Source organism: Bremia lactucae, linkage group LG1 (assembly GCF_004359215.1).
Source record: "Bremia lactucae strain SF5 linkage group LG1, whole genome shotgun sequence".
Lineage (NCBI taxonomy): Eukaryota > Oomycota > Peronosporomycetes > Peronosporales > Peronosporaceae > Bremia > Bremia lactucae.
Genome location: NC_090610.1, coordinates 4,481,390 through 4,495,346, shown reverse-complemented (window position 1 = coordinate 4,495,346; position 13,957 = coordinate 4,481,390). Strand labels below are relative to the sequence as shown.

Genomic DNA, 13,957 nt, shown 5'->3' with positions numbered 1-13,957 from the left:
GCAATAAGTTCAGTAGTAGATAGAAGTTTGTTATGAAGACATTAACTATATAAATACAGTTTTGCTTTCCCTAATTCTTAATCCATTTAATTACTTTTTGGTAGCTAAAGATCCTTAGCTACTAAGAAACCTTCCTCTCTACCCTGGTGTACGTGAAGTTTTGAGGCATTTCACCTAAGCTGTAAGCAGGGAAAGGTCAACTAGTACTTATCAGTACTAGTGGAAGGTTCTCAGTTACACTTGGTAGCACTTTGAAGTCCGTTCAACGACCTACGCACGTTCCATCCAACATGGACATGTTGGATGAAGAAGGAGGGAGCTACCTAGCCCTTGTAGAAGGTTATCACGCAACGCATGAAGGGTTAACTCATTTAAGTGACCTCGAATGGAGAGCGATCGAACGAATGAGTTCGGTCGTAGGCGGGCCAGCAGTTGGTGGTATGCTGTACACTCTGGGCAGTGATGAACACCATGCGGCCATTACCTAGTTTATTCAACACGAACTCGATGAGGCAAGAGAATGTAGCCTTGCTTCACCTGCAAGGCTCTCAACACGCGGAAGATGTTAAAATACCAGGGTGCTCAACAACTGGAACTGTTGAGACAGCAGCATGTAAATGCTGCTAATTGGCCGACGCTTTCGCGTCGACCCGAAATCTTAAAGATCGAAATATCTAACTTTATGGTAGTCAAAGGCGACTCCCTTTTGAGATGGTTCGTCGAGTTAGACGACGCCATAGAAGCTCAACGAAGCACTGATCATGCGAGGAAAGTGAAATTTGGCATGTCCAACTTAGCCGGACGTGCCAAATATCGGGCCTTGGGGCTCAAGCTTCACGACCCATTAGTTTTCGGGTCGTTTGAGGTAGGTCTTTAAGACCCGGCTCAGACACGCATTTGAGCTGCCACGTGCCGAATTCAGGGCTCGAGCCGAGCTCCTGGATTTAGAGCAGGGCAAGCGTGACATTCAGGCCTATGCCCAACATGCACGATACCTGGTCAGTTGTATCGTTGGTCATCCAGTTGATGAACAACCACGGGTAACTGAGTTTATTAAAGGTCTTGCAGACGGACCTATTGAGACCCACTTGTTCCGGCTAGAATCAAAGTCCCTCGACCAAGCGATCTCTGTAGCGGAACAGGAAGACTTTAGCCTGAAAGGCTATCGTCCACTCGGGTGCATATCGTCCACCGAGACGACAAGAGAACGGAGGTTCAGAACCCATGGATCCCTCGTAGGTAGAGATCGAGAAGTTATAAACGGTTACAAAAATGTAATCGTTGTCAAAAGACGGGCGATTACGCATATGAGTGTAGTGCTCCACGGCCAGTGCCTAAAACAACTGAGCGAATAGACCGACCTCGCGCATGTAACAGTTGAGGACGCTGATCCGACGCTGTTGCGAAATCGCAACGGCGAGGCGGATCGTCGAAAAACGTTCGGGGTCATTAGGTGCGGAATGCCCTACTGATCCAGCAACGTCAAAAGAATATGTTGGTCTTTTGACATAAGTTGCTCCCCACACACAAACATTGTGTGTAACTGCCCCTAGGGATGAGGTTAACCACATCAACCCGAAAACAAAAGTTCAAATAAGTTGACACTTAAGTCCCTAGTCGATTGTGGGGCGTCGAATAATTTATTTGACGCCAATCGCTAGAAGATCGCAAACTTAAATTTATTGAGCGCGATGTCTATCTAACGAGGATGACAGTGAGCTTAGCAATAAGCGCATCTGTAACGGTAAAGAAACGTGAAGTTGGTATCTAATACACGTTAACAGACAAACAGTACGGTGATGATTTCATCGTACTAGATTTGGATGACAAATTTGATGTCATCGTTGGATTACCATGGCTCAGAAAGTAAGAATCATGTATAAATTGGCAGCATCAAGCCGTGACAATGCCTGTCTCTTGTTCATCAGATGGCAAACTGATGAACGTCTTGGAGGGTCCACAAGCGTGTGGATGTCCTACGAGTGAGTGCGATGGCCTTAGTTGTGGGTCTGTCGTTAGCAGAACTGCACAAGACCTCAGTGTGAATACCCAACACATTGTGGAGATAGATCCCGACGGCTGTGCACAAGCATAGGCCGCGTCGAAGTTCGACCACTCTAATAAGTCGAGTGTTACGAAACAAGGATGCTTGCTTGAAAAGCAACATCCAAGAAATCTTTAACGCACCTGTCAATACGAGGCAGTGTGAAAGTCTAGATCGACTGGAGAGTCGATCGTAGAGGATCTCGCTGTGGTAGCGCAACTACAGCTAGAGCAGTTATTCCATATTTGTATTTTTAAATTTACATATATAATAACAAAAATATTTGTTGTTAACTTTATATTATTTAAGAAAGATTATTGAGCAATATTATATTCTTTCGAAAATATAAATATAAATAATAATATTTAAATTATTTTTTTAAATTATTAAAGATATTGTTGATTGGTTATGGGGCGTTGAGGAGGATACTTCCCAAATAAAATCTGTGGAGATAAGTTCCCGAAAACTTGTGGTCAAAGGTTTTCAAGTACCTTTGGAAATAATTTCTATAGAGAACTCCAAGACAACAAATGCCTTAGTAAAGAATGGATCAAGTGTTAGCGCTTATACATTTGATCTAATAGCGCCTCCGAGGTTAACTTCGGAGATATCTTAATTGCCAACGCTAGGACCGAAACGGTTCTTGCGTGATCTGCGTAATGGCAAAGTCAAGCATATCTGCGTACTTGTCACATATGACATTACGTGGCCGACATTAGGTCAGCAATAGTATTTCCTGAGAACGAACGGTTCTCAGGAGCTCTTCGATGGACGAAAGTGTCCTTGATGAGAAGACTCCAATTGAACATTTCACGTCCCAATCCTGGAAGTCTTTGACGATGAGCCCTATATATTAGGATTTAGTAGAGATTAAGGATGTCTTCCCTGAATCAGTACCATGCGAGTTGCCTCAGGATAAAGACACTCGACACGAAATCGACCAAATCCCAGGTTCGAAATTCTGTTTCATAAAGCAATGGTCATTGCCTCGTGAACAAGTATTGACGATCAACAAATTCTTCACCGATCGCTTAGCACCGGGCCATATGAGGGAATCAACTTCCCCATATAGCTCTCCGACCTTTGATGTGCGTAAGGAAACAGGAGGATGGTGGATTGTTCCAGTAAATATTGAACGCTTCAATGTTACCGACTTAAACGCCAATACCATGAAAAGGCGTAATCATGATGGTATGTCAACGAGTACCTTCTCTACGTCAATGGATCTGATAAATGGATTCTATCAGATCCTTAAACGTGAACAAAATATTCCGTTCACAGCAGTAAGCACCCCAAACGGTTTGCCATGGGAGTGGCTAGTCATGCCACAAGGACTTAGTGATGCCCCTGCGACATTTAATAGATGTGCAACCAATCTGTTGAGATCGGTGCGGATTTTGGCAGCGCTATTCATATGACGTCTTCGTTCATAGCAGGGCCCTGAACGGAAAGTCGATGTTGGAGAACATTGTACCCACTTTTAATGGGTCCTTACACTTATTCGCAAGCACAGCTTGTACGCAAATTTCAAGAAGTGAATATTCGCTGCAAGCGATATACCGCTTCTTGGGTGCATGTGGGTATATACAGCGTACGCCCGTTTCCGGAAAAGATCAAGGCGATTACCGATTGGCGTTTGCCAGTCCATGTAAAGAAACTTCGAAAGGTGCCGGCTTAGCGGCGTACCTGCACAAGTACTCAATCAATTATGCCGAATTGACAGTACACATATTTCTTCTTTGTTGCAGAAATTGTACACAAATTGCAGAAAAATGTACATATATTTCTTCTTTGTTGAATAAAATGTACATATAATTCTTCTTTGTTGAATAAAATGTACATATATTTCTTCTTTGTTGAATAAAATGTACACATATTCCTTCTTTGTTGAAGAAAAATGAACACATATTTCTTCTTTGTTGAAGAAAAATGTACACATATTTCTTCTTTGTTGAAGAAAAATGTACACATTTCTTCTTTGTTGAAGAAAATGCTTTCCTTCGAGGGTATCAAGCAAAGCTTGATACCCTCGAAGGCAATCGCCAATTCTGGCGATTGCTGACCAAGACCGACCTTTTTATGTGTTATGGGAGGCCAGCGATGGCGTAGAGCGCGGCGTCTGCTATCGATCGCGTCAGCTTCAAACAGCTAAACGCAATTATCCAGTGCATGACGCGGAAATCCTTGCCATGAAATACGGAATGGCAAAATCTAGGGTCTTTCTCTTGGGAGATAGAACGTTCATTGTACATATGGACCATGCGTCTTTACGCACGGCCGTAAACAGTCCGCACGTCTCGCAAAGAATGGTGAGATGGTTGTTTTTCTTCGCGAAATATAAGGTCTCCGTGCAATAAAAATCGGGACGACTTAATATCGTGGCTGATGCCCTTTCGCGCCGGCGCGATTTGAGCCGACTGCGCAAATCAACCGTGAGCATAAAGCCGCTGTTGCAGCAATAAGCGTTCCGTCGTCAGCATTACTCGACGACGTTAGAAGAGCTTATCAAGAAGTTAAGGCTTCTAAAGGGTCGATGAATTACCTTAGATATCCATCCTAACAGTCCTTACAGAATTGTCGAAATTGTATAGATCCTCAAAAGATCGATACACAACACGCAGTGGGTTACTGTATTACACTGTCATTGCTGGCGACACACCTCGTGTCGTCATCCCCACCCATAATGATTTGCGTCATGTATAAGTGCCACGATGCACCAATAAGTGGTCATCGTGGATGTGAGACGACCTATCTCACGATAAGTCGCGACTTCTACTGGCCACGCAAGTATGAGTACGTCCGCAAGTTCATACGTACTTGCGAAGTCTGTCAACGAATAAAGCTCAGTGCTTCATCCCCTGCTGCGTTACAGCCTCTGCCTGTTCAGGTGGAGTGTTGGTAGTCTTGTCCATGGACTTCGTCTTCGGATTTCGCGACGACAAACATAAGAAAAATGGTATTCTTACTTTTGTTGATCATTTTTGCAAAATGATACATCCTGCTGCAGTACCGGAGTCGATCACAGCCAAAAGCTGTGCTCGTATCTTTATTGACACGATGTTTCGACTCCATTGGTTACCCCACGAATTGGTCCCAGGTCGAGTCACCTTCGACTGCCTTAAGCTTGACAATGTCAATTCCCAAGCTTTTTGGTCAAGGCGCATGCGTTGGCTCGGCCGATGCTGCTGTCTGAACATTTCGAGACCCTTGATTCACGGCGGAATTTTGGCAAATGGTTGGTCATACCAGACCAACGAATTAGGTTATCCCTACAGAGCAACCAAGGTCTTTTCAGGAGCGAACGGAACGTATTGCGGTCCCATTCCAGTTGGCTGATGTTAGCTTTAACGTTAACTTGGCCCTTGGAGCGATCCCTTTAATCGCTCCTTTCTTAGTGATGCAAACTAGCACCACCAGCAGCTCTCTTCTTTTCGTGACCACTTAGTTCCTGTTGACGCATTATAACATCACCAGCGTGGTCATCGCCCACGGATTCGTCTGATGATGGCTCCCAACCAAAGAGGTCCGACGAATCGAACAAACTCGTCATCACCTCTGGTTGACGTTAGAACCCAAAGGTTTAATGGACTCGGCCTCGGGAGATTCGGCGGCCTTTACAGTAGACACTGAGTCGGGCGATGCCGGTGACTTGGTGTAGCAGGTGACTTGTCACCGTCACCTGCAATGTCATCAACAGATGACATGTTCCAGTCACCTACAATAAGAGTAGAGGGTGACGTATTTCCCGCGGTAGATGCAAAAGTGTCTGCTGAAACGTTTGCATTACCAATAGCTGCTCTGATCCTTGTAGCTTCCAGTTTGCGACCTCACGGCCTTCGCGCATTGACTTGTTAGTCGCCATGTTGTTTTGGTCAAAATCAATAATGTATTCTAAATCGGTATTTCGATTCTAACCAATAAAGAAAAATTACAGGGAAAGACTTACAGTCCTCCCCCTGATAAAAGATTCTTCGAGAACTTATAACCCTCGCTAACTTATAGGATTTGCACGTCGACTGTGTTCGTTCTATCGTCGCTAACTTATTTCTTACTGTAATCCAATAACAAATAATCTTTGATAACTTATAGGAAAGGAGCTACAAGCTAATAAAAGGAGGGCTGTAATAGTATATCCTGTCACCCTATATCAGTCACTATAGTGAATGTTGGTTATGGGGTGGGTGATGTAACGGGGTGTCCCGTTACATAAGAATTACTTCCTATAAGAGGAAATAAATAAAGAAGTACAAATTATCATCTTTTTTTTTAATTTTGACTTAAATAGTTCCAATATAAACAAATTTGGTAATACTGATGCAATAAGACATAAGCTCTATTGATTGATTAATTAAAGTCATTATCAACCCTTGTAAGATACGATTGTGCGGTGCGCAAGGAGGCGCCATTCTTAGTGAGATATTAATATAATAAGTTCAGTAGTGTATAGAAGATCGTAACGTAGGAAATTAATTATATTAATACAGTTTTTACTTTTTCCTAATTGTAATCCTTTGAATTACCTTTGGTAGCTAAACTCCCTCAGCTACTTAGAAATCTTCCTCTGTACCCTTGTGTAGGTTAAGTTTCGAGGCATTCCACCTTAACTGTAATCAGTGTAAGGTAAACTAGTACTTACCGGTACTAGTGAAAGGTGCCCTGTTACAGTAGAGTAGGTTGTCCATTCCGCCTACGGATTAGCAAAATTGAAACCAACCGATCTGAGTGGCAGGTCACTGTTGTTTGTGCGAATCATAACCACGAGGTCTCTGTACACGCTTCGGCTTATCCGAAGTGGAGGAAGCTAACTCAGGGTGGCAAAACGTCTATTGTAGCGTTAAAGCGAGCAGGCGTTCAACCTAGTCACATACTGACCTCTTTAAGACAACAACACGCCGACCTACATGCGACAGGCCAGAATGTCTACACTGTGCGTCGCTTGCGCAGGGTCAAGATGCTGGTTGGCCGTTCACCGCTTCAAGCGTTACTCGACAACCTTAAAAGCTTGGATGCATTGATTTTTATTCAACAAATGCCAAGAAGCCTGCAGCTGTCCGATATAACGGGGTGTCCCGTTACATAAATATTATGTCCTATAATAATAATAAAAAAATATTATTACCTATAAGAGGAAATGAATAAAGAAGTACAAAGTTTTTATTTTGTATTAATGTTGCCTTAACACTTCCAATATTACCAAATTTGGTAATTCTGACGCAATAGGACAATAGTTTGGTTAATTAGTTTAGGTTTTTAGTTTGGTTAAATTTGGTAATTCTGACGCAATAGGACATTAGTTTGGTTAATTTGTTTAGTTAATTAGTTAATTGAAGTTGAAATCAACCCCGCCAATCGTTACAAGACACGACTCGGCATTGGCAGTTACATAATTAGTTATTAATATGTTGAAGCTAGTTGATAGAAGATCGTTATAAAAAAACTTAATTTTAAAACAATATTACTTCGTTCTCTATACTAAAGCCAAGTATCGACCTCTAGTAGCTAAGACCTCTTCGCTTCTTGTAACCTTCCTTTGCACGTCAGTGCACGTGAAGTAATTGACCCATCACCTACACTATAATTAAGTGTAGGTTGACACGTACTGTTGTCAGAACTAGCAAAAGGTGTCTTGTTACGTTAAGCCTCTCATCAACACTCACGTTTTATATAAATTTTATTGCAACTCGTAAATCGTTAGAGCATACAGTAATTTCATGGCGGCGACGATTCAGCAAAAGCCGTTTGCAAGCAAAGTGGTGGTGCTGAATCCAGACTGGGTAATACTACTATGAAGTTGGTAGATGATAAAAAATCAGGTCTTTCTGATTTCAAAGGCAGCCTACTTACATGACGAATGTAGAGTGACAGAGAGTACTATTACGTCTCTCTCTGTAAATTAGCACTTCTTGGTTTTGTTTTAATTCCAACTAATAATTGCGCATGGTATCGATACCCGTGCGCGCAGCCTGTGATGCCGCAAAGCTGGCAGCTACACGGCTCAGTGTAGCTGTTAGTGATGCCAATGTCTTAGTAAACGCTCATGAGTCTACTGTGGGGGGCACGTCACCTCCTACTCCAATTGGAGGTCACTGGCGCGAGTCAAAGTCATCGTCCTACTGTTAAGGCTTGAAGTTCACTCGGGTGGGCGGGTCCGTCCAACCTTAGGGTTCTAACGTGACAACCAAGAGGTCATATGGACGTTGTTAAACTCGTCATACTTTTTTGGTGTGGAGTCATCTTGTGATGACTCCATGGACAACGATTACTCTAATTATGCCAAAATGTATTACCAGGACGACGTGACCGTAAAAGTCACTTCGGTGGTAAGAATGCTACTGGTGGTGCTAGCATGCATCACCGAGGTGGAGTGATCTTAAAGGTCTCTCCGAGAGAAATGTTAGCGTAAATGTTAGCATAAACCAACGAGAGAGGGACCGCAATGCGTCGCAATTCGCTGCCGAAGAGAAACCCTGAATGCACTCTACGGGCTACCTACTTAGTTGGTGTGGAATGACCAGCGAACCCTACAAAATTCCGTTGTTCGAATCATCCAGGCTTCACAAGCCTGGTGAGATCGAAACAGAATTCTTCATCAACGCTGTTTTACGGTGTCGATGGTGCACATGCAAGCGTGCAAAAAATGTCACTTATTTGTTTAAGCTTGGGAAATATTCGTAGAATGTGCAAAGCCTAGGCCACTAGGCCTGGCTTGACAAACTAGTTGTTTTTACCGTGACCGGTTCGGAAATCAGACCATAGTCGGTGCACGCTACAAGCTGCACTGTTTATTCAAAGAGGCAGAGTTATTTTGTCTCTCGTGAGGAGGGGGATGTCGCTGCCGCTTTAAGGGTGCAGGCAATGCGCCTAAAGAAGCATGCTCCCTTTAAGACTCTCATTCGAGCAATAACCTTACCGCTATTACTAAGCTTGTCGACTTCAATGTCAATTGAATCAACATTTGGTATCCTTTGAATTGACTGTTGATTCAATATGTGATGAGCAAGAGCTAGATTTTGTTTTGCTCGAGCGAGTCCCACCCTCCCTTATATAAGAGGTACATTCAACAAGGTGGGTATACGTGGATAACGTTAGCCATTCACAAAAAATGGTGTATGATATACTGAGGTATGCATTGAATTGCTGATGGCAATTCTGCCATCGGCAAGATTCGCTCCAACTCGTAAAAGAGTGGACGTATCCGCGAAGTATTTTTTCGATGATAAGATTTGCACGTTAGGTTTAGTATCTTCAGTTCACATATTATACTACTGATGATATTAATTGGAACGCTTTAGCTCATGTTGATCTTTCGACAAGTTTGCCACCCGTAATTAAGATCAGCCGCATTTCGCGGGTATTGTAGGGCTGGACAGATGTTTAGTTGCAACGCTTCATTGTATCGCCGCCCGCCATTGCCTCCGTACGATGTAAAATTTTATCACCTATTTTGTCCATCAATGTTTGCATTTTTATCGAATCCTACGCTTGATCGTACAATCTGCGCATGCCCTTACCAAATGTTTATGAGCAAATCAACGTCATGTAGTGTCTAAGTGTAACAGAGTGTCCCGTTATATGAATGATATTCCCTTTAAAGGGAATAACTTATTTTATTTTCTTTAAGAGCAAATAAGGAAAGAAGTACAAAATTATTATCTTTAATAATTTTGACTTGAAATCTCCTATATAATCAAATCTAACAATATTGACGCAACAAGACATCAGTTCTATTGATTGATTGATTTTAGTTTGGTTGATTAAAGTTTGAATTGACCCGCCAATCGTTACAAGGCACGATTTTGCGGTGCGCAAATAGGCGCCTTACATAGTAATTTATTAATATAACAAAGTCAGTAGTAGATAGAAGATCGTTACGTAGGAACTAAATATATTAATACGGTTTTACTATTTTCTCTATTATGAAGCCTTAAATTTACCTAAGTAGGTAAGACTTCGTAGGTACTTAGAACCTTCCTCTGCACGTCGTGTGGATATATCCCAGGAAGAATTCGAGGCATTGAATGTCTTGGTTAACGACGGATCAAGAGTAGGCGCTTATACTCTTGATCTGTATTCGCCTCTGAAGTCAACTTATGAGATAACTCATTTACCAACCCTCGAACTCGAAGCGGTTCTTGGAAGAATCAAGCAGATCTGCGTACTCGTCACAGAGGACGAATACGTAACCGATGTTCGGTCAGCGGTAACTTTTGCAGAGAACGAACGGGTTATCAGCAGCTCATCGATGGACGGAAGTGTCCTCAATGTGAAGACTCGGATTGAGAGATATACTACTCATTCCTGAGAGTCACTTAAGACTAATCCTTTATACAAGGATTTAATTGAATTCAGATATGTATTCTTTGAAGTAGTTCCATGCGAGTTACCTAAGGATAGAGGCACTCGACATGAGACCGGGCTCGAACCGGGCTCGAAGTACTGTGTCATGAAGCAGTGGCCACTGCCTCGTGAACAAGTACTTGCGATCGATATATTCTTTGTCGATCGATTAAAAGTGGGTCATGTAAGGGAGTCAACCTCCCCAAATAGCTCTCCGACCTTCTGTGTGCGAAAGGCCACAGGAGGGTCGTGGATAGTTCACGCATTCAACAAACTGAATGCTGCAACAATACCGGCTGAACGTCGATATCTAGAAAAGACGTAATCATAGATGGTATGTCTAAGAGTACCATCGTTTCGTCTATGGATCTGATGAATGGATTTTTTTTTATCAGATCCTTATGCGTGAACGGGACATTCCGTACACAGCAGGGAGCCCTCCCAGTGTGATGCTCTGGGAATGACTAGTAATGCCACAGGGGATTAGTAACGCCCCTGCATTATTTAACAGATGCGTAACGAATCTGTTGTGACCGGTGCGAGAATTCGCACCGAGTTGTTTTGACGATGTATTCGTCCATAGCCGGGTCATGGTCGGAAAGGCGGACGTGGAAGTTCAGAAAACTCACGTTCGTCAGGTTCTTACACTTATCGAAAGCAGGCTGCCAAGGGATCAATTCCACAGGATACTGAAGTCTAGTCACTTCAGCATTAACTATTCAAGGAGGTTTCTCCTCAAGTATGTGGGGACTTATTCTCTCAACGTCTTTCGACTGTGATAGCGCTATCACAGTCGGGTCCTCTGCGGTCGACTCTCTACTCGACCTAGGATCATGGTATTGCCCCTTTTGGACAACCGGTATACTCCTTGAATTTCGCCCGCTACGCGTACATTCATGTCTCAATCCACTCGACTTATTCGAGTGTTGGACCTTCGGCGCTGCCTGTGCATTCGCTCAGCCGCCGGAAGCACTACGCGTTTCATCACTGTTATCGATGCGCCTGTCGCTAGACGCACCGTCATCTTCGTTGGAGGGATGTCGCGCTCAACATACTCGAGCCTACGACCCTCTAGCGACTGGCGACGAATCAAGTTCTTTGACGCCCCACAGTCCACTAGGGCTCTAAGCGACAAATCATTTGTTACTTTTAACTTCAAGGGGATGAGGGATACCTCATCACCAGGTGCAGAGACACAAACGATTGTGTGTCTGAAGCAACTTTTGTCAAGAGATTTACAAATTCTCTTGATGTTGCTGGATCAGTAGGGAGCTGCGCCTATTGACCCCGACAGTTTTTTGGCGGTCCGCCTCGCTGTTGCGATTTCGCAACAACGTCGGACCCGCGACCGTTGCCTTATTTGACATTCTGTTCATAATACGTTCAGTACCCCGCGGTACTGGGCATGGGCACTACACTCGTTAGCGAAGGGACCTAACTTTTGACAGCGATTGCATTTCTGCAATCGCTTATTGTTCGAAAAGCGAGGTCTCTCGCTTTCGACGCAAGAGAGGTCCATAGGTTCTGGACCTCCAAGCTCGTGTCATCTTGGAGGACGATACGATGACAAACTAGCATGAGTCTATCTTAAACTAAAGTCCTCCTGTTCCGCAGCGAATATTGCTTCTTCAAGCGTATCCAGTTCCAAGCGGAACAGACGGGTCTTCACGGGAGCATCCGTAAGACCTTGCATGAACACCGTAACCAGCATGTAGATATAATTGCCTGTATCTACCAATGGATAAGCTTTTCGAATATCACTATTGTAAGATATGTTTTTTAAATATTATCTACCTTTTAGATAGTATATTAATTAACAACCTTCAAGTGTTAATTTCATGAAACGATACACCCCGTTACACAGCTTAAGATGTATTTTAGCTTGGAAATTAGCTAATCATGTAGTTACAAACTGAGGGGAGTGGAGATTAATGGTTCCCTTATATATGTATATATAGATTTAAGTTGTTACAGAGGGACGACGCTTGATCAACGTCGGCTTAATTGTAAACTCGCCAAACTGACGCGTCAGTCTTCGCATGTACAATTCCAAGAGAGTCTGAACGTCTCGCATTACAAGTTCAATGACAACCTCGTCCAGAAAAATCGCTGCTTGTTCAACGCGAGTAAGTTGGCAATTTGCAAGCTGTAAGTTAAACAAGATGAAAAAGACTAACCGAAGATTTTCAGCTTCTTTAAAGTAGCTGAGTCTAATTGAGCACTCTTTACTTCGGTCGGAGCGTCATTGACTTGTTCTTGAGCACCATCCGCATCTGCTTGGAGTCCCAGTAAATTCTCTGTCGTCATTGACGCAGTTCGCACAAAGAATGCCATTTAAAGAATTGTAGCTCCTGTCAGTCGCAAAACTGTCGTACCAATACTCCGTGTGGAATTGAAAAACATACAAAGGACAGCTGCATACTCATCCAGTTCGTGAATGGATCTGTTGTCAATATTTAAGTCACCATCAGCGCTGCCACGACTATTATTTTTCCCTTCGACACGTACACAGAAATGATTGGTGCAGCTCCAACACGTTCAACGGCAGAGATTGCCTGTTTCTTGACCATACGGCCGAAACCAAACGCTAGATTCGTCAGTTTGCCAATATATATACCAGAAGAGGAAGTTTCGGTAGATCCAACTTCCACCTATACACATAGAATCTGAAAAATTACAACAGTACTTTTTTGCAATTTCGTAAAACTCACTTCAGAGCTACTTGCTCGACGCCTCATCTGTGGAGTGAGGTCGCTTTTATCCTGAGGCAAAAATGGGAACAGCCGAGTTAAGTGCATCCGCTCCTGTCCCGCAAGTTCTAACAACGCATCCAGCTCTTTCACAAATGCAGCATTTGCCGAGTCTGACAATATAGGAAGTGCATGCTGTAGAAAAAAATCGTAGAAATAGCACCACTTCGTCAGCTTGTTTTAACAAATCTCCAAACTTTTTCTTACTTACGCTTATCCTTTCGAGGCCTTGTTTAAGTTGGTGAAATACTTCCACTTTAAGCGATATTCCTGCAAGTCTTACTCTATCCTGCTGCCATACCTCCTTGGGCACATAGAGCTTTGGTGAAAACAGCGCTCCCACCTGGATGGACTTCTCGATAAGCTGCATCAGGTAAAAGCATCCGAAAGGCTTGCACACGGCCACATCATGGTAGCGAGCCTATCGTACGAGCTTTTATTTGTCAGTCTAATGTTTGAAAATTGCATGGTATATGGGCGTACGCACGTCAATGCTGAGCGTTGGCATCTGCTCAAGCATCTCCTTAGACACACAGCGACGCTGCGCAAGAGGAGTTAGCGACAAACGATCGCTGGAGTGCACTGAAACGCGGGTAGAACTTGAAGATCTGGCTGGGAAAATTTCTACTTCCTCTTCATCATTGCCAACATCGTCCACGACGTGCAATAACGTCTCATCCTGCTCCAAATGCTGCATTATTGCAATGAGAGAATTTGTAATATTCGTCACCGACACTTTGGGACTGATCTACTGTTTTTTCCGAATCGATGAAAAATTAATTACCTCATTAATTCAGAAGTATAAAGTAGACACTGAGTGACCTGT

At 43.3% G+C, this 13,957-nt stretch overlaps 1 protein-coding gene across 1 annotated transcript; it reads right to left on the bottom strand.

Moving 5' to 3' along the window:
• Window positions 1-12,241: 12,241 nt before the first annotated feature.
• CCR75_008939 (uncharacterized protein) lies at window positions 12,242-13,851 on the bottom strand. The gene is made up of 6 exons (XM_067966986.1): window positions 13,619-13,851; window positions 13,343-13,552; window positions 13,093-13,266; window positions 12,890-13,032; window positions 12,559-12,824; window positions 12,242-12,490 (listed from the first exon to the last, which is right to left on the bottom strand). The coding sequence occupies exons 1-5, from the start codon at window positions 13,826-13,828 to the stop codon at window positions 12,716-12,718; spliced, it is 846 nt and encodes a 281-aa protein (XP_067822858.1). The 5' UTR covers window positions 13,829-13,851; the 3' UTR covers window positions 12,242-12,490; window positions 12,559-12,715.
• Between the last annotated feature and the right edge of the window lie 106 nt (window positions 13,852-13,957).

What these genes read in the sequence shown, in the direction of transcription:
- CCR75_008939 (XM_067966986.1), bottom strand. Translation starts at nt 13,828, where the DNA reads ATGCAGCATTTGGAGCAGGATGAGACGTTATTGCACGTCGTGGACGAT. An exon ending in TGCCAACGCTCAGCATTGAC is followed by an intron (nt 13,553 to 13,618) that starts GTGCGTACGCCC and finishes CTCGTACGATAG; the next exon opens with GCTCGCTACCATGATGTGGC. An exon ending in AAGGCCTCGAAAGGATAAGC is followed by an intron (nt 13,267 to 13,342) that starts GTAAGTAAGAAA and finishes TTTTTTCTACAG; the next exon opens with CATGCACTTCCTATATTGTC.